The 19,837-nt window shown below is 40.7% G+C and overlaps 1 protein-coding gene across 2 annotated transcripts; it reads left to right on the top strand.

The window, feature by feature from the left end:
- Positions 1-1,035: 1,035 nt before the first annotated feature.
- Positions 1,036-19,615, top strand: ctdsplb (CTD (carboxy-terminal domain, RNA polymerase II, polypeptide A) small phosphatase-like b). 2 transcript variants are annotated; one of them, XM_053651707.1, is made up of 8 exons: positions 1,037-1,995; positions 7,741-7,904; positions 9,284-9,316; positions 10,581-10,682; positions 12,416-12,472; positions 13,229-13,321; positions 14,663-14,848; positions 15,392-19,615. In XM_053651707.1, the coding sequence occupies exons 1-8, from the start codon at positions 1,920-1,922 to the stop codon at positions 15,515-15,517; spliced, it is 837 nt and encodes a 278-aa protein (XP_053507682.1). In that variant the 5' UTR covers positions 1,037-1,919; the 3' UTR covers positions 15,518-19,615. The 2 variants fall into 2 exon arrangements, with proteins under 2 accessions (XP_053507683.1, XP_053507682.1); XM_053651708.1 differs by lacking the exon at positions 9,284-9,316 and having other exon boundaries at positions 1,036-1,995.
- Positions 19,616-19,837: the final 222 nt, after the last annotated feature.

The raw sequence follows: 19,837 nt of genomic DNA, 5'->3' as shown, positions 1-19,837 counted from the left end.
TGTAGAACCACGTATGTGTGTGATGTGCCGGTGTCCACATACTTTTGGCCATATAAATTTTCTATTAAGAATAATAGATTTTCAAATTCACATTTTATTGTTCTCTCTCTCACACACAACGGCACACAGAACGACGTGCAGTGAAATGCTCGTGACTGTCTGGTAACATAAAAACAGAATATGTTTGCATACAATGGAAAAACATATATACAAATATATAACACAAAGGATGTAAAAGAGAGATAGCAGAAAAAATATGGACTATATGTGGAATAAAGTGCAAATATGTACCGTCTTACGGTATGCGCGATACAGTGCTGTGCACCATCGAGCTGAGGTAGGTGCAGTGAAATAGCTAACATATATAATAAACATTTACAAATACGGGATAATATTAACAAGAATCTAGGGGGTTATGGGTGTGCAAACAAATCCAAAGTTTATTCCTGGGTGTTGTCCTAGTATTCAGGGACCGAATGGCCTGTGGGAAGAAATATATTATAAACTCGGCCTAATTTATATATTAAGAATAGATATCAAGTAAATTATATTGAGGATATGAAAAATTACTATGAATAGATATTAAGCAGATACTGTATTTCACACTATTAGTTACATAGCGTGTGTGGTTTATGACGCATGCGCAGTACGCTCAGGAACATAGTTGCTATAACGTCTTTTGAACGCTAAAGGGCGACATTTCTACATCTCAAACTTTACTATGAGGAAATCCCCGTCAACAGTGGCAAATTTAAAAAAAAAAAAAATTTGGGCATATTTTCGGTACTTTCTGATCAAGTCATGTTTTGTTTTCACGCTTTATACTTGATATACATGTTCTGTGACGTGTCATTGAAACCGTACGCAATCAAATTACCTGCAAACTAATTTTGTTTAATCGTATGTGGCTTGATATTTGGAGAGAAGAGTGACAGATTAACACTAACCAGTAATGCAAATATTTTATTGAACTGCCTAAAATATATTTTTTTTTTCCAAAAAATAGCTAATTCTAGTTTAGCCTAGAGGTGTCGTAAAAGTCCTTGGAGGCGGTGGCAGTTGTATTATATATGTATGTGTGTATATATATACATATATATGTGTATGTGTGTTATGTTATGCTCGGCATGCTTTTATTTTTAATCAGAGGGGAGGGGGTTCCTAGAAAGTCCCACCTCCTCCTGCTGTGTCTGCGATGTATCTGCTGAATTTTAAACACTCGCCGCCACCATATTGGAAGGAGAATACCGAAAACACGGACATTACAATAACAGCTTTGATAATAACCTCGGTTATTAGGTTGTTCTTGATTACCGAATCTCCCCCCTCTTTTCATTTTTTTTGGACCGGTCCATCTTGATGGCTTTCGTGGTAAATATTTAACTCGCAGTTTTTAACTATTTAGCAGCGAAGCTCTTTTACTAGTTAGCTAGTAATATGTTTATAGATATATAAAGCGTAGACCAACATTTAAAAAAAAATGTGGATAATATCTATCTAATCTTTTCAAATGACTCGGTTTCTGTCCAATAACAGAGGGGTTTGAAGGAGAGCTAAACCAGCGCGCGCGCGCGAGAGAGAGAGAGACTTCGCTCGCTCGCTCGCTCCAAAACAACGCCGCTGCTTTGCTAGCTCGCGCTCGCGCCTCAACTCAAGTTAGCAAAAGAAAAGAAAACAACAACAACAACAACCGCGCAGCTAGTTAGCTAGCTAACCAGCACACGCCAGGGTTCGTTAACTAGAGAAATGGTTTATTAGAAAGAAAATCTCCTCAGGACTCGCTTCGCCAGTCCGCGTTTGCTTTCGGGAGTCGCTTTATTTTTTCCCCCCACTAGCTACGTCTACGCAGTCGGAGTGGAGAAGATAACGTTATAACTAGCTTAGCTTAGTTTAGGAAACAGGAAGAGCCTGTCGTTTCCATGGACAACACGTCCATTATAACGCAAGTTACGAATCCAAAGGAGGAGGAGATCCTATCGTCGAATCCTGAAAAAGGTAAGATTTGAGTTTTGTATGTATGTATGTATGTATGTATGTATGTGTGTGTGTGTGTGTGTGTACGCGTGCGTGCGCGCGCACGCTGTGCTAAGCTAACTGTGTTAGCTAACTGCTGGGCTCCGAGCTTCAGGTTATATATTCACTGAGTGGAATTATTATTTAACAATATTAATGTATTTATATTGCGTTTAGTGGACACATAACCTAAACTATGCACTCTCAGTTAATTCAAATTAACTGTAAAATACGTTTGTTTTATAATCATAAACTTTTCAGATATTATTTCAATAATAATCTAATTTTTTTTACTAAGAGACAAATTGCTATTGCTTTTTATTCCTAAGATTCCAATCCATAAAACACATCAGGTCCAAGTTGAAATATTGCCGAGATATTTTTCGGATTAAACCGGTTCAGTGTCAGTGGGCGATATGACAACAATATCGATATCGCGATATTACAAGACGATACACCGCTTTTTATTTATTTATTTTTATAGATCTCCTGCGTGTCATGATCTTTTTATTTAAAAAAATATTAAAACTAGTGATGTTAAAAGTAGTACACCTTATATATCAGCGGATATCGATAACCATGCAATTATTTATTTTCTTTAAAAATTACTAAGCTATAAAATAAAATGATTTTAAAAACTCTGAACTTGGACAAAACCACAGCTTTCTCGCTCTCACACACACACCAATTGCTTGCATTGGAAAATTAAAAAAATCTAATAATCGATATTATAAAATATATATATATATATATATAATGTTATGCTTAATGTTTAAAATTGTAAAATGTCAAACGTTTTCAATCCTTTCTGTTCTGACTTATTTAAACATTTTTAAATTAATGAAATGCCGTTTTTAACTGTTTAAAAAAGTGTGTTTTGCGGACATTAAGTAAAGTATTGAACAGGGAAATTGTGAGCAAAGCTGTAGCGCGATACGTTTCATGTATCGTTTAAATGCCTTTGAGAAGCGTGATGTGATGTGATATTTTGGTCGCATTACCCCATCCCTACTTATAACCATTAAATATAAATAGAGTAAAAAAATATATAAATTTCAGTCCGCACAGGATTTCGGTGCCGTGGCTTTTTTTCCCCCACAATGAAATTCTGTGCCGCAACTTGCGGAGTATTTTGCTCGTGGCCGTACGCGAATCGAAGAGGGCTTTGACTGAACGCGCGTCGTGATGACGTCATATCGCGAGTTCCTCTGAATTCTTGATTTTCCGTTAATTTCTGCGATCGCAAAATCCTGGAGAGACTGTAAAAAAAAAAATTTCGTTAAAAATATAATCACGGCCGCACCGCTGATATAACCTATATACAAAATGTACGTGGAACTTTATAACTCAGTGAAGTAACTATCCAGAGTAAACACTAATAAGTACTAAATAATGTATGCTCCTGCTTGTGTTTTATTTGTACAAGAAATATCACTGTGTTTTTAAAGAGAGACAAAAGACGATGGTGAAAACGAAGGGAAAATATTTAGTGTGAAAGTTTTACGCGTCCTTGTACGTGAGTGTGTTATACACGAAAAGATCAAATCCTGTAATTGTTCCTCGTGTTTAGATATTTTTGAGAAGCACATATTTCTATACGTATTTATAGTGTCAGTGTTTATCACGTTGTTGTTGTTGTTGTTGTTGTTATGAGCTGAGAGAGAGATGAAAATGTCAGCGGTGATGACAACCCGTCTGAGCACTTATCACGAGTGAAATCTGAATCTTAGATCAGTGGCATTTTCTATGCGTTCAAACCTCACACAGCTTTGTATATCCGTGTATAAAAAAGTTATTCCCTGTTTTTTTTCTCCTGTTCCGGTTACATGTTAATCGTGTAAGCGTAACCCCGCGTTTGAGGTTCACGCAGTTCCGCCGTAACGACGGCTCTGCGTCTTGTGTAAAAGCGGACGTGTTTACGCTCAGCTTTCCGTGGTGAAAAGTAACAGGGCTGATGGCATTTTTGTCCCGTTGCTCATCCGAGTCTGATCCGGGCGTCTGATCTCTCTGGCGAATTGAGCCGCGAACACGTCGTGGCTTTCACCCTTTGACCTCTCAGGAACAGCTGCTTTCTCATTCAGGCGGCGAGCAGAGGTCAGGATCCTCCACGCTGAGATTTTGTGTAACGTATCCATGTTCACTCTGACCGCAGTAAATGTGTTGATTTATCAGGTAGATTGTTCTAGTGTTTATTTCGTACGCTGTTTTAGCCTTTCTGCCTCGTCAGGAAAGACGTAAAGGTTTTAAAGTTAGTCTTGTAATGTTTCATATTTTAGACAAACTTCTAAACAATTTAAGCAGCGTTGTTGTTGTTGTTGTTGTTTTGTTCAGGAAGACTGAATAAGCCAATAATACTCCTCACTGGATGAAAGTTTTATAAAAGATAGAACCAGTGATGCAGAGTGCTTTGTGAATATAAATGAACAATTTTAATTAGGCAAGATGTCTGATTACCTATCTTAACATTTACACGTCTAAATAATAAAGGATTTAATGATTAATTTTACTTTTTTGTAATAAAAAGTCAATCCAAGAAGATTCTAAGTAGAACATCTTTCTTTTTTATTTTTATGAAGTGAAGATCTCTTAACTACTGAGAGTTCCCGATTCTCAAAACGGTGATCCTTTAGAAAGTGAAGAACCCCCTTACTATCTGAGGAACACTTGAGGAACCAGGTTTTATACGTTTATCACAAGTAGAACTATTTAAATCGAGTCATTTCAAGAGAAAGGTGTTGTTTATAAATGAGAAAGTGGCGTGACGAGTTACGTTTTTGAAAGTTTGCGACTCCGTTCGGTGACTCCGTCGTAATTCGGCCGATCGGTCGCGAATCGCGTCGTCTCATGAGGTATTTGGACGAGTCTGGAATTACTGGCAGCTTTCAGGAGAGAACGGGCGAGACCGATCGTATTAAAGAGACGTTACACGCGAGGGTTGGAATTTTGCACCGGGTTTAGAGAAGCTGCTTTCCTGTAACGCACCGTTCTTCTGACAAGTTCTAGTGTTTCTCTCCAGAGCATATTATGGTCCTGTTATCCGTTAAAATGTTTCAAAATGGGAAATGTTAGAACTTTGTTTGGGATGAAACCAAAATTGAACACTTTGGCCAGGAAGACTGTAATTAACTGTATTATTATTGTAATAATAATAATATTTATTTATTTTCATACTGACAGTAGTATAGTTTTTGAAGCTTATTGAAAACCTTTGGTCTGAATTTGTCGAGGTCGTCCTCCTGCACAGACGTAAGAATAGAAGAATTCTTCACCGAGGAACGTTCATCATGATCTACAAATATCTCTAACTTTGTTTGATATTACAGGATCAGACTTCTCAGAGGTTGGGGTGCTGATCATTTTTAAAGCAGTGAAAGCCACACGTTTAAGCGTGCAAATAGCCCTCGTGGTTTTAAGAAGGGTGCCAATAGTTTTGCAACGTCTGTGAGCTCACGTACGATAGCGCTTTAACCGGAGCGTGTCGTGCCGACGCAGAGTTTGAAAAGATGCACCCATCTCGTAGGACGAAGAGAGCTTGCTGACCAGATCGGGGAGAAAAAACAAGAGCCCGTCTTTTACGGGTCGTTATTCCGGAGAAATCCGAACGAGTCTTTTTTTGAAAAAGAATTCCGACTCCAACGCGAGATCATTTAAAGACGTATTTAGTAGTATTGATATAGACACGTGTCAAAGTTGTAACGTTGGTCATACTGAAGGAAGAATGGTTTGGGTTGAGGTTGAAGTAAAAAAAATACACCACGGTTCTTTCTAATCAAAAATATTTTTAAATATAAAATCAATACGGATTTTTAACGTTGTTCTTCCTTTCAGTGGTAAGTTTGTATTTTTAAAACATTTAATTACGTTTGTGGTAATTAAGAGTGCTATTAAACATAAGGTTTGATTGCATCGTAGTTTTTGAAGCCTTTGAACAGATTGCTGTAATATTTTTGTATGAAAGTCGTCAGAGTTTTTTTTTTTTTTGTTCCCCACCAAATGGGCAGAAGAGGAATCGAGCCTTTCTATTGGCTGTGAGATCCTTTTAACCCCTCCTTCATGTGGTGCTGCCTCTCTCTCTCTCTCTCTCTCTCCCTTCTCTATCTCTCGCTTGCGCTCTGCACACCGGAGCCTTCTCTGTTCTGTCCGGAAAAGAAACGAAATACCAGCGTGCCCTTAAAATGGAGCAGGAGGCCCATAGACGACAGGGTGGAGTCAGGAAGAGAGGGTCTCTCATTTCATTTTCTCCTCTTTTCCCCCCCACCCGCCTCCCCCCTTCACTCTCCCATCCCTATTTTTAAAAGGGCATTCTCTCGCCGGTGACCTCAGTGTCGGCGTTTGGAGCTCGCTGCGGCTCTGGTATGCACAAGATTATTATTAGTGCAGGAGAGAGAGAGCGAGAGAGAGACATGAGTGACTCGGATGGCATCTCGCCACACCGGAGCGTGAATTCGTTCCTAGTCCAAAGGGGGGAAAACCTCAGGATAGTAGTGTAAACTTTCATATCGCCAAGCACCACTTAGCTGTTTAATTTATTTTTTATATTTATAGCACACTTCTTCTCATGTGTCTGGATGTGACGTTAAGACGGAGAGTAACCTTTAGTGCCACTTGCGTGCTGTTGAAAAGAAAGATCTTTTCATCGTCACGTGACATGTACACGTGCTGCTCTAACGCATCGTCTAGTTCCTGTAGTTATATATATATATATGTGTTCGTATGTGTGTATATATATGTGTGTGTGTGTGTGTATATGTGTGCGTGTGTCTGTGTGAGTGTGTGTAAATGTGTTAATGAAGCAGTGTCCTGCAAATTTTAAAATCCTAAAGTCAGTCACGTTCATCAGTTAAACTTCTTTAAATCTCTTATTAAAATTCGGAAACGCTGATATTTGTTCCAAAGGCACCTTAACGTTGACTTTTTTTAAAAAAAATTCTACACGCGAGTGCACCAGTGAGCTGAACCGAGGAGTCCGGCGTGACAAACTGTGCGTCCTTAACCTGAATTATCCGACTGGATCTTCTTTACATGTTGTGTAATGTCCGTTATACGATCTCGCCGTTGAACGCTCAATTCCGATTGGTCAGAAGGTGTTGATGAAATTTTGATGCTGATTTTTTTTTTTTCTTCCCCAATTTAACAACTGTAGCGTGTACAGTTTACACAAACACGTCCGTAACGCACGCGCTGCGTAATCGAGGACTAATAATAATCCGAGAAAGAAGAAAAAGTGTAATTGGTACGGTGAAGTCTTCTGGGAGTCGATGTTTGTTTGTTTGTTTGTTTAACATTTATGGGAGGAGTCTCCAGTGTCAGCGCTTTGTTTTCTGGACAGAGGAGTTTGCGCTTTGTGGTTGGTGTGGATGGTGAGGAAATAAGGTTAATATCTGCTATAATGTAAGTGATTACAGGAAATATCTATGTTTTGCAGATTAAATGCAACCATAAATGGAGAAAAAGTACAATGTGTCTCTTAATATGCAAAATAGTTAGCATTTGTCAAGTTGCTGTGAGGAATAAAACACTACGGGTCATGCTTTTACAGGGAAATGATCAGCTTCATGCCGGTAACAGGAACTCCTCCTCACAGCAACCCATCATTGATTATTTTCCTGTAAGAACATGCACCCGAGTGTTTTTTCCTCTCTCTCTCTCTCGCTGTACCTAGTGTTCTCTTTATTCCTATCAGTTCTTCCCTGTCATGTATTTTGTGGCGTTTTTCTCCTGGTCCAGTTTCGCTGTCCAGCAGCAGCCTGAAGAAGAAAAGTCACCGCAGTTTATTCAGCTCCTTCTTCTGCTGCCTGCGGAGTTATGAAGCCGATCCTCCAGCCAGCACCAACAACAACACCAGCAGCCCTCTGCCTCCGCCCGTGGAGGAGAACGGAGCGCCACCAAAGGTGAGCGAGAGAGGAACATACACACACACACACACACACACACACACACACTCTCTCTTGTTTATCATTGATGCAGTAGTTTAGCCAAAATTAAAATCGGTGTGTTTCCCCCCGTGATCCGGACTTGATCTGGACTGCAGTTTATCAGCAGGACACTTTTACTTCTTCGGGAAGCTCTGAGCTGAAGGTTTAATGTTTTACAAACAATTCTGTCTAAATCATTACACACTTACTTTAAAAGGCATTCTAATAATAATAAAATGATGATGATGATGATGATGATTTTTTATTTTGTTTTCTGTTAAATGTTTATAAATTTTATTAATAATAATTGTTGTAGTTTTAGTCATTTGTATTAATTTATTTTGAGGCAAGTTTGATTATGCTAATAATATTTAAAAAATAGCATTCGGCAATAATAATAATAATAATAATACAAATGTTAATTTTCTCAACCATAAAAAATTATAATAAACTTAAAAATCACACTCAAAATAAATAAATATAATAAAATTATTATGCTTATTTTTTTTAACTTAATTGATTACTTTATTTCTTTTGGGTGAAGTAAAATGAGAATTATTTTTTATTATTATTGTTATTATAAATTTGTTAACAGTAATATTAATAAACATATTACCATCACCACCAGCTTTAAGTAAATAAATAAATTAATAAAAAAATATATATAATTTTTTTTAATGGTCTATTTATTTTGAGGCAAGTATGATGGTGATAATATTATTAATAATAATAATAATAAGAAGAAGAAGAAGAAGAATCAGTTTTGTGTAATATCAGAATAGGTCAGTATAAATTAAATTAAATGTACTGGTCCACTCTGAGTTTTATTATTATATATGAATGTGTGTGTATAATATTAATATTATCATATGTACAATTCTACTTTCAAACTATATCCTGAGAAAGAAAGTGATTTGGCTTCCTCCCCATGTTTCGAGGTGAGTGTGTGATGATTTAATCATGCGCAGTCTAAAATCTAGTTTTTGTTTGTTTTTCTAGTCCATGATTCTTTTGGCTGAACTGTCGCTTTAAAATGAAGTAGTCCAGTACAACACTTCTGTTCAGATCATTTTCAGCCGTTTAGTTCAATGGTGTATTAACTAAATCCATTGCTGTTGCTTTTCTGGACTGAGATTAGATGACTTCTTAAAGGTACCCCAGACCGCCCTGCCCCGCCCCCTTTTCACCTTCAGTTTGGCTCTGCGTTCCCCATTTCATCCTCATTGTAATCTCTATGCACTGGAACGTGTGTTTGTGTTTGTGTGTGTGTGTGTGTGTGTGTTGAGTCCCCTCACACCTGTCCTGTGTTTGTGTATTCTCTCTGTCTTCATCTCTCCCGGTGTGTCGTGGCCCAGTGTGAGCAGGCTGAGGTCATCCCTGTGCCCGGTGTATGTATTACTCCTTTTTCTGTTCCTCATGCTTGTGTGTGTGTGTGTGTGTGTGTGGTTTTTAGTTTTATTTATTCATTAACTTTTTGCATGCCGAGGGACCGAGGTGCTTTTTTCAGGGGTTTTTATTATTATTTTTCTTTCCCCTGCGCTGGCTCTGGTGCTCAGTTCCTTCCACCAATCTACTTCCTGTTTGCTTTGGACTCTGCACGTGCTGCACTACATTTCCAAAATTGCTGTGCTGACTGGAATGTTTCTGACAACGCTTCCTGGGTCGAGGGTTATTTATTTATTTATTTTAATTATTTTAAAACACATTTTAACAAAACATCAAATGCTTCTGATTAGTTTGTAAAGAAAATCTGTAAAATGTTAATATTTAAAAATATAAAACTACAATATTTTAACTGCAGAACTGCTTCTGGTCATTTTTAAAAGCAAAATCTGTAAATGTTTACATTTAAAAAAATATTTAACAACTATTAAAAAAAAGTTCAATCTTAAATATCTTAACATTTTTAACGTTAAATCTTTCAAATTGTTTTTTTTTTTTTTTTGGTAATTTTTTTTTCCAGATTTTTTCAGTGTTTAAGATATTAATGTTTAAAACATTTTCTAACGTGACACTATCGTTTTGCTATCAGGTTTTTGTTTCCCCGAAATCTATATATGGTAGTACATATAAAAAGTCCTGACGTAATGGTAGTGAGATATTTCTGCTCTATCGCACAGCCCTGCTGCGTAATTTCTACTTAACGCCGTAATTATGAGTGCACAGTTTCGCTGATGAGCCGAGGTTTCACAGCAGCAATAAAACACCAGGCTGGAATAGAAAAGTGATTTATTTTCTTAGCGCGCTGCGGTACGCGCAGGACGTTTCTCATGTTTGCGGTGCTGATCACATTTTTACAAAAAAAGGGTTTGTCCTTGCAGAGCTCAGACCTGCACGTCCGTGGTTCTTTTCTGACAGACTGTATATTAATACACGCACTGAGAAAGCGTCGAATCGCCATCACGCGATCGCACTGCATCCGTTTGACCCGCCGTCATCTTCTGTTTGCGTATGACCTTTTCCCTTTTTTCACGGGATCTGTGGCATAGAGCTGGAATGTTGCTGCTGACTGCATTACTTTTGACATTTTAACATCCACCTCGAGCTGCTGCAGCTTCAGAAGTTTCTCTTTTTTTTTTTTTTTCTTTCTTTTAACACTCTCTTCTTTCCCAAGATACTCCTTCATTCTCGTCCTGTGTTCTGTCCCTCCAGCCTCCGGAGAAATACCTCCTCCCCGAGGTGAACATCAATGACTACGGGAAGAAGTGCGTGGTGATAGACCTGGACGAGACTCTGGTGCACAGTTCGTTTAAGGTAGGCTTATCTGGCCAAGAGCGTAAATTCGTTAGCTAGTCCGTCCCAGTGCCTCCCTGTCTCGTGTTATTGTTTCGGTTGCCTGGGAACCCGCAGGTTAATGAAATTTTAGCCCGAGATAGTTATCTAGATAAATGCATTAATGCGCAGTAATGAAAATGAGTGAATACTCTGCTTCCTGGCAGTAGGGAGATGGGAGGATCGTGCTTCTTCCTCCTCACCTAATAAAGACGTCTTTTGATGCTCTGTTTTCCTCGACACGTGCAAAAGATTTTGCGCCGTTGAGCCGAACACGTTCAGCGCTTGTTTCATCTCTCAATCCTTTTTCTGAAGATAACGCGCAACGAAAAGGAAAAGTAAGCAAGGAATCAGAGAAGCAAGCTGTCTAAGTGTTTCCCGCATGTCATTATGTTGTCGCTGTATTTCTAAAAGTCCTCGTCTTCAGCTCGGCTATAAACATTATGTTTTGACCCAACATATCCAGAGCACAATAAGGACTCCATAACGGACTTCTTCCATGCTTTTGGACTGTTAAAACCGCTGGGACTGAGGAAGGAAAGAAAAGGAAGAGGAAACAAAAATAGAAGAGGGGAAAAAATAGTATGCACGTGTGTGTACAGATTTAGATTATTATTGCAGCTGGCTAAACTCGGTTTAGTGTTTGAGAGCGAGTCGAACGGGAACCTTCGTTTTTAAAACGGATTTGCTTTGTTCGTTGCAAATGAACAGACTTGTCGCAAGAGTCTACCTTTTTCAATTCGGTGCGAGTGTTTCCGAGCTTAATGAGAGTCTGGATCCGTCAGCGATATGGATAAAGTCTAATTTGCCATGCTTTTAAGCTTTTCTCTCAAGCTTTGACTCGCCCTCGTATCGTGTGTCTAGTTCGGTATTCGTCTTTCAACGCCAGTATCTTGAAGTCCAGTGACAGCCATCTGTTTTGATCGAAATTTTGTTTTGATTTAGAAAACGTGGAGATGTGTGTATATATATATATATATATTCTCTATATCCTCTTCCTGTGATTTAAAACGTTGCTGAGAATTAAGAGCCTCATCACTGCTGCCCCTAGTGCGATATGAAAGTTTCCTCCCGCTCTCGGTTCGCGTGAACTCTGAAGCGTTAACGTTTGAGCACAGCAGAGGTCAGCGAAAGCTTCCGAGCGAATCGTCGCCGTTAGCTCGGTTTGTTCAGATTAAATACGTCTGGGCTTTTAATCCTTGTCGGTCGTCTAGTTAATCTTGGTGAAAAGAACGTCAAGGAGAGGCTGATTGGAGCAGTGACTGAACAGGTATTTTAGGAAGGGAGATTCCTCGACTCGGCAGATAATTTAAGACGAACCTCAAAATTGTCCTGGAGGCAAATAGTTGCGGGGCATGTGCAGTCTTGACCTCTGCTTTTAAATAATCCAGCGTTCTGAGAAGTCCTGCTGTGCAAAGTATTCCTAACGTGTATTGTGTTGAGCCAGAGAATGAAGATGTACTGCATAATGTGTTGTATTACAGTGGTTACAGCTTGTATTATTTTTTTAATCCTTATTCATATTATTGAGTGCTGTAATCACGTAGGCGCCCCCTGCTGTTTGTTAAAGTAACTGCTACAGTATATACAGTGTGTACATTACTGGATTGCACAATAAAGCCATTATTACACCACTTTCCAAGTGTCTGCTGTACAAAGTGCTATTTTTTCTTATGAGTTATGATTTATTATGGTTCTTTCTTTCCTATTCGCAGCCTATTAGTAATGCTGACTTCATCGTTCCGGTGGAGATTGACGGCACAGTGCATCAGGTACTGTAAACGGAGAACTAAAGTCGTTGTTCAAAAACTCGATTATATTTAGACACTTCATTAGGAAGTGATTTCATTCAGATTATTTGTAATGAATCTACACAAAATAGCCTGTCGGATTCAACCGAGGGGATTATCAATATAGTTTACGAAACGTTTTACTAATAATAAAAATGTAAACGTTGCGGTTTAGATAAGCGTACACCCCACCCACTCGTTGTTGTGAAACTCCTGAATTAGTTCTGGTGCAACAGAAGTCATATAATCTGTAGAATGGAGTCGAGTTGCGTGTGATTAATGCGTCACGTGATCGCAGTGTAAATACACCTGTTCCTGGAAGAACCCAGAGTTTGTTAGAGACCTAAACAAACAGCATTGTGAAGATGAAACAGCTATCAGAAGAAGAAAGTATACATCCTGGGAGGAACGTGGTGCAAACGTGACCCTCGGCTAGACGACACCCTCCATCAAGTGTCATTTTCAGTGTGCCGATTTTGTGCTCGTCTAAAACGTCGCTTTAAAATGGCCGCTACCTGGTTCAAGTAATCCAGGATAGGCTGTGTCTGTCCTGGTTGGCCTATTCATGATTACTTGCACTGGGTGGCAGCTTTACACCTACAAAGAAGCACTCCTGCCGGCATCAGCGATGTCTGTCTGTCCCCGTCTCTTTTGTAAAATGCACATCCGGAGTGGATTTGTGTTTGTGTGCGTTTGTGTTTGCTCAGAGTCGTAGTAAAGGGCGTGTCTGCATTTCAGGTGTACGTCCTGAAGAGACCGCACGTGGACGAGTTCCTGCAGAGGATGGGAGAATTGTTCGAGTGCGTGCTCTTCACAGCCAGCCTAGCCAAGGTTCGATCGCCTCACGACATCCCATAATAATCCTTAATAATGCATTTTAGCTCCGTACACTCTATACAGGAGCGTGCGTCAAGTTCGTTTCCTCCCGCCCCCGCCCCGTGGGCGTTTTTCCGTGTTGAGGATTGAGTTCATTTTTCAGCAAGTGGAACAGTAAATGTTAACCAGTAAAAAAAACAAAACAACAATAATAATTATCGGTTATGATATTTAAAAAAAAAACACTGTGCAATGAATCAGAATTTTATTCCGATCACTCGCTGTTTTTCTTTTTGTAACTATAAATAGACAAAAAATTAACAGACCAAAAAAAAAAAAACGATCAGTGACTGTGCTGCTAGTCCCATCCCAAGTACCATTAGTTCCGGTTAGTCTCAGGCTTAAAAGTTACCAAAAACCATCCGACTGGACCTTTTTTTTTTTTTTTTTTTTTTTTTTTTTTTTTTTTGACTCATGGTCCTCCTGAGAAGTTTTTGTACCTTGTGCTTTGTGCTGTGGGGAAAAAGCCCTCTCATGCTGTGGAAATCCACCCTGTTTTCCTTTTTTTTAAATTATTCATGACTTGGTATTGTTTAACCCTTTGAACAGTGTTTTGTTGTTGTTGTACGCCAGGGCTTCTCGATGTGACGTTTGACTTGAAGCATGTCCGAAGGCTTGTGAATGAGTTGTGAACTCTTCTCCTGCTTTTTTCCCCCCCTCCTCCTAATATCTGCCCCTCCCTCCCTTTCCCTTTTCTGTCTCTATGTGGCCAGCATTTGTTTTAGCCGCTAATGCATGGGTAAGTGTCTCTCCAGCCTCCACGACTTGTACAGAATGTGCGCTGGTAGTGATAGCGTGTTAGCCCACACGGCCTAGAGCCTAGACCAGCTTTCACATCTCATTCTTTTCAATCGGGACGCTTCGTGAAGTTTCCTTTTTTTGTTGTCTCAGACGCTGCTTTTTTTCTTTTTCGGTACGTCTTGTTTAGTTGTAGCTGTTAAGAGTCAAAGGCTGGCGCTTTGTAGATTAGCGCTTTGTTTGCTAGGACGCTCTAGCCTGCCTTTGTAACGTCTGGTAAGCTGAGAGTCCGACGGCTGTTGGCTTTTCTGATCTAAACGCTCTCGTTTGACTGTGTTTATCTCGATTTAAACGAAGCAGGTAAGTCCCCTGAGGCTAAAACCATTACAGTGAAGGAGATTTGCATGTCACTTTGTGGTTTTTCCTAGACACTAGCAGATGAACCAGTTCTATTCGCTCTGCTCTTACTGAGGAGAAACGAGCTTTTAGTGTCGCGGAGATATCCTGCTCCTCTGCTAACCCTATAAATCTTTGACCTTTTGACTTCCTGTGCCACAGTACGCTGACCCCGTGGCTGACCTGCTGGACCAGTGGGGAGTGTTTCGGGCGCGGCTCTTTCGGGAATCCTGCGTGTTCCACAGAGGAAACTACGTGAAAGACCTGAGTCGGCTGGGCAGAGAGCTGCGCAACGTCATCATACTGGACAACTCGCCAGCGTCCTACATCTTCCACCCTGAGAACGCTGTGAGCCTCATCACTCTCGCCCACCTGACCCGACCGCTCAACTTCTATCCGTTCGTTAGTTAGTTAGTTCGTCGTTAACGTTCTTGTAGTCTCAGCCTCAGATACTCTGTTGGAATGTAGACGGCTGCATTCTGATTGGCTCTAACGTGGCACGTCCATGTTTTCAAAATAAGCTCTCAGTGACTGAGTAGTGGCAGGAAAATGACCAGTGAAGCGATCACTATAGAAACGATAACGTGTCCGAACGAGTGCTTTAATAGGCCGTAAACTTTGTGATTTGCAGCTGTCAGAACGTTAATCGAGACCTTCCGACCAATCAGAATCGAGAATTCGGCAGCGCCGCGGCGTTTGAAACAGTCGGCGGTGAACGAATAAATGAGCTTCTCGTACGTTCCGTGATGAAAAGTCCGCGATTAGGTTTGTGATATGAGTGACACGGGTATAAACTAATTTTACTACACAACATTGATCCTTCTTCTTGTCGGTTACCGTGGTAGATCCTTCACTCTTGCGTTTTTTTTTTGTTTTTTTCTTCCTCCGCAGGTTCCCGTGCAGTCGTGGTTCGATGACATGACCGACACCGAGCTGCTGGACCTGCTTCCGTTCTTTGAAGGACTGAGCAAGGAAGAGGACGTGTACGGAGTTCTGCAGAACCTCAGAGGCAGGTAGCAAGCTGCACCGTCCTGCCTTACCACCGAGGGCGTCCGTGCTCTCGCAGACTTCACCTCCCAGCAGCCCACTGCTCACTACACAGGAAGCGCAGACGCCGTGCTATACCCCCCCACACCCCGTCTGCGGCTCCCACGGCGACGAACGTCCACTACAGACCTTTTACCGCGTACAAGAGACCCACTCGCTTAAGTGCTTAATAACAAACCAAAAAAACCCCGCCAAACCCTTTCTTTCCCCATGGAAACGAGAGAATCCGGATCTTTGGGTTGTCGCTATGCAGGCGTTAAAGGACTGTGGGTTTTCTGTCCTCTTTGCTTACACAACGAAGTGCCTTTTTTGAATGTCATTTTTACTGGGAAAACATTTTTGTACATGAAAATATTTTCAGAATTCTACTCTTTAAAAACAGAGGCAGGTTGTTATGATTATTTTTATTATTATTATTATTATTTTGGTCAAAGGCAGTGTTATCCAGACTGGAGGTTTCTTTTCTTTTAATCGTCTCCATCAGTGTTGTCGTTTTCTTTCGCGTGCACTCGTGCCATCATCGTACAGACGCCGTTCCCGTTTCTGGACGCGTGCGTCTGTTTGTGTCGTAAAAGCAAAGGGATGCGTTCGCACCCGTTCGTTTTACACAGTCGGCTTCTTCGTTTTTTCGCGAGATGCGGAACAATCGCGGACGGTCTAAATCACGCCGACGGATCGCCACGTCGTTTCACGCCGAGGCTCGTTTAGTTTTTACCGGGTTGCTGGATCACGGTGTGGGTCCTGTAACGGTGCAGAACACGCCGACAATCGGGTCGGGTCATCTCGGAGCTCGTCCAGTGAATATCATGGATATTCTGGATAAGCCGAGTTTTAGTTTGTGTTTTTTTTAGATTGGATTTTAAAGCTGGTGTAACGTAGACACCTTGCTGATCCCCTCACTCCTTTAATTTTATATATATTAGAGAGAGAGAGATGTATCCTGATCATCAGGAGATGCACGAAATCTCCAGCGTGTCCCTCAGGTGTTTGCTGATATTCACTTTCACATCATTGCATCATTTTACAATCTTGTTCTAGTTTTAATCAGACATGCGGTTCTTTCTAGAACTCGTACGAAGCTCCTCGTCCAACACAGGCGAGACAGCTTGACGCGCACATCTGCCCCGGAGCATCCCTTTTAATGAGGGCAATAATATTTCGCGTTATACGGTTATATATTTCCAGGTTATCAGCACACGCCTGTCGTTTCTTTTTTTTTCTTTCTTTCTTTTTTTTTTAAAAACTTATTCTGAGCTACACCCTGCCGCTGCTGCAGCGCACATGACTTCAGTACCTCACACACCAGAAACAGTGAGACGTGTGTGTGTGTGTGAGAGAGAGAGAGAGAGAGAGAGCGTGCGCGCGCGAGTGAGTGAGAGAATGCTCTCAGTTGTGCAGGGTGAAGTGAAGGTCCATCTGCAGATTTGTTCTGAGCAGTGCAGAGGTGCTTTTTAGCTCTGGGTGCTGTGTGTGTGCTCTGTGTGTGTGTGTGTGTATGTATGTGCGCACGTGCGTGTGTGTAGCCTCTCACCACGGTGCCTAGGAGAGGAGCAGCGGCGTATTTGAGCCGCCAAACACGCAATAATCTGTTTTGTGTTCTTTTTTTTTTTTTTCTTCTTCTTATACACACTACACCATGATCTGTTCGCATTAATTACCCATATTTACGCAATTATTTATTCTTTCATGTGCGCTCTCTCTCTCTCTCTCTTCCTTCTCTGCACCATGCAAGAGAGTTTGCTAATCTGTCAGTATTTCATTTCAAATAGACACCTTTTTGTTTTTTTATGATTATCCTGCTGCTGTTGTTTCTTCCTGATCTGAACCCTGTGTGTGGTATCTGCTTTTCAGAAATGGTGTCAAATTTAACCCGCGTGTTTAAAACAAAACACTGCCCTTTCACAGAGTTCCTTTACCTCATCGGTATCGTCGACGTCCCGTCCCTCGCATTAAACATGCTGTCAGAGGCGGAGCACTTTTTTTTGGTGTTGGTCAAGGATGTCTTTTTGTTGTTGTTGTTCTTCCATTTTGTTTTTTTCTTCCACTACTATCTAAAGGCACAACTAGTTATCGTGTCAAGATTACATTTAGAATTTCTAAGCATTACATCCACTTGGGGTTCTGTCTTTTTTTTTTTTTTTTATAAAGTAAATGTTTTGGAAAGCCATGCCGACTTTCACCGCATCTCTGAAAGCCGGTGCCGAGAGGCGGCGCAGTGCGTTTCGAGGTGATGTGACCCATGGTTTGTTGCAAATTTTCTTCCAGACTGACGTTATATTAAAGCACCTTTTTAGGAAAAAGAAACGACTCCCTGTTTATAATTCGGTATTCGGGCTCACGTTTAAAACGGCCCAGGTTACCCACCGTGTGGTGGAGTTAAAGGTTAGAGAGGGAAAAATACTCGTATACACACAATACAACTCGTATCTCGTCCCGGAGTGCTCCGTAGGCCGAGTATTTGTTTTGACCCAGAAACTCACGCAGGTGCTGTGATTATTCATAACGCCTATTCATTGGCTTATTTTTAGGATCAGTTCCTTTCTCATACCCTCTTCTAATACAGTGGGGAGGAAAAGAGCTGGGGGAGGAACAAATCCCCCGCTGGCTTTGTCATTCATTAACCAACTGCTGACAACCGGAACGTTTCAAATGACACTATAATAGCGTATACTTCTCATATGACAGTGTGGGTGGTGTCTCGCTGAACACGTTCTCCATTTGGGCTTTCCTGTCGACTTCTCCGATCTCAAAAAAAAAAATTATTTCCCCCCGTAATTTAATTCAAAAAGTGGAACTTTCATATGGTGTGGATTCATTCCACAGAAAGTGAAAATTTTCAAGCTGTTTTTTTTATTTTGTTTACAGCTCATGGAAATCAAAAATCCAGTATCTCAAACTATTAGGATAGCTTTTATAATGCAGAACGTTCATACGTGAGTCTAGAATATATGAAGGCCCCACTTTTTGAATTAAATTACAGGGGGAAAAATGAACTTTTCCACGTTATTCTAATTTTTGAGACACGTGTAGAGCGAGCATCATCTGCAGATGTGAGACCATGTTCTTTTTTTTGCGGCGTATGTTTTCAGTATTTGATGACGTCTTCTGTCGGATTGGTTTTATTAAGCGCCAGAATACGCGATACGTTATACGACTCCCCATCCGTTACCATATGCAGATCCTTTTTTTCTTTTCCCTCCCTTTCCTTCATTTTACTATACTGTACTATCCTGGGGCTGGTGTCCTCAAATCAGAGGTTTGTGCTCTCTTTTTCTTTTTGAACAATGACATGACAAAATTACTAAAAATGTACGTGTTCGGAAATACCCATATACATGTGGACTAGGCCTGAGGCTGATCAAATTTTCACCAAATCTTTCTAGCAGGTTTGTGTGTCTCTTCCATAACAATCCCATGTGCAGCTTGAATTGTAACGTAGCTCCACCCCCTCAAGTCCTTACAGCGAAGTGTATATATTATTTTGAATCCCCTTCACCGTACTCTCCTTGTGATATGATACACTTGTCCCATTCCTGGAAACAGTTCCTGTAGTCACCTTTTGTCATTATGTCTAGAGGATCCAGTGATTCTCCAGACGTTTGTAACATCAAAGCACTTCAATGTAAAATCACTTAAGCCACATTCGAACTCCAGTAATATTTAGCCCCCCCACCCTCATATACACACCATGTTGTGGGGGTATTTATTTCTGCTCACGTGGTTCGTGTCCTCTTCGATTCGTCACTGCAAATCAACTCCAAGTTCTTCTGAATGATCATCTTTACCCTAAAATGAAAAAAAGGATGTCTATCCTGATGGGTGTGGTTTCTTCCAGGATGATTCCACCCCCATTCGGAGTGCATGAGGGCTCGCTGAATGAAGATGATGTAAATCAGATGCTTGCCTTCACACGTACCAGCTCTCAACCTAGTTACACATCTACAGGGGACTTAGGCGAACCTGTTAGAGACCGCACTCTCCCTCTCTGTAGGAAGTATTGTGTTCATCACTCTAGGACCGCTCCAGAGAATCGTAAATCATTACTATGGGGCACTGAAGACATTCTGGTGGCTTGTGGTATTAGACTTTACCCAGATTCTGTCTAATAAGCCAATCGTTCGTACGTTCTAGCACCAAATTCATGCCAACGCTGTTCTCCCTAATGATGAACAAATGGCTTTCTTCTCTATCCTTGCTCATCCTACCAGAAACACCTGGCTACAATCCACACACGCTGCCTAGAGACTCTTCTGATCAGACGGTTTTCTTTCAGACTCGCCGAAATCATCC

This window comes from Ictalurus furcatus, chromosome 20 (genome assembly GCF_023375685.1).
Source record: "Ictalurus furcatus strain D&B chromosome 20, Billie_1.0, whole genome shotgun sequence".
NCBI lineage: Eukaryota > Metazoa > Chordata > Actinopteri > Siluriformes > Ictaluridae > Ictalurus > Ictalurus furcatus.
This window is presented reverse-complemented; position numbering and strand designations above follow the sequence as displayed.

Bases quoted from the DNA above. Each gene is read 5' to 3' on its own strand.
- ctdsplb (XM_053651707.1), top strand. From the start codon at position 1,920: ATGGACAACACGTCCATTATAACGCAAGTTACGAATCCAAAGGAGGAG. The intron at 10,683-12,415 runs GTAGGCTTATCT...TCCTATTCGCAG, and splicing joins TGGTGCACAGTTCGTTTAAG to CCTATTAGTAATGCTGACTT. The intron at 14,849-15,391 runs GTGAGCCTCATC...CTTCCTCCGCAG, and splicing joins TCTTCCACCCTGAGAACGCT to GTTCCCGTGCAGTCGTGGTT.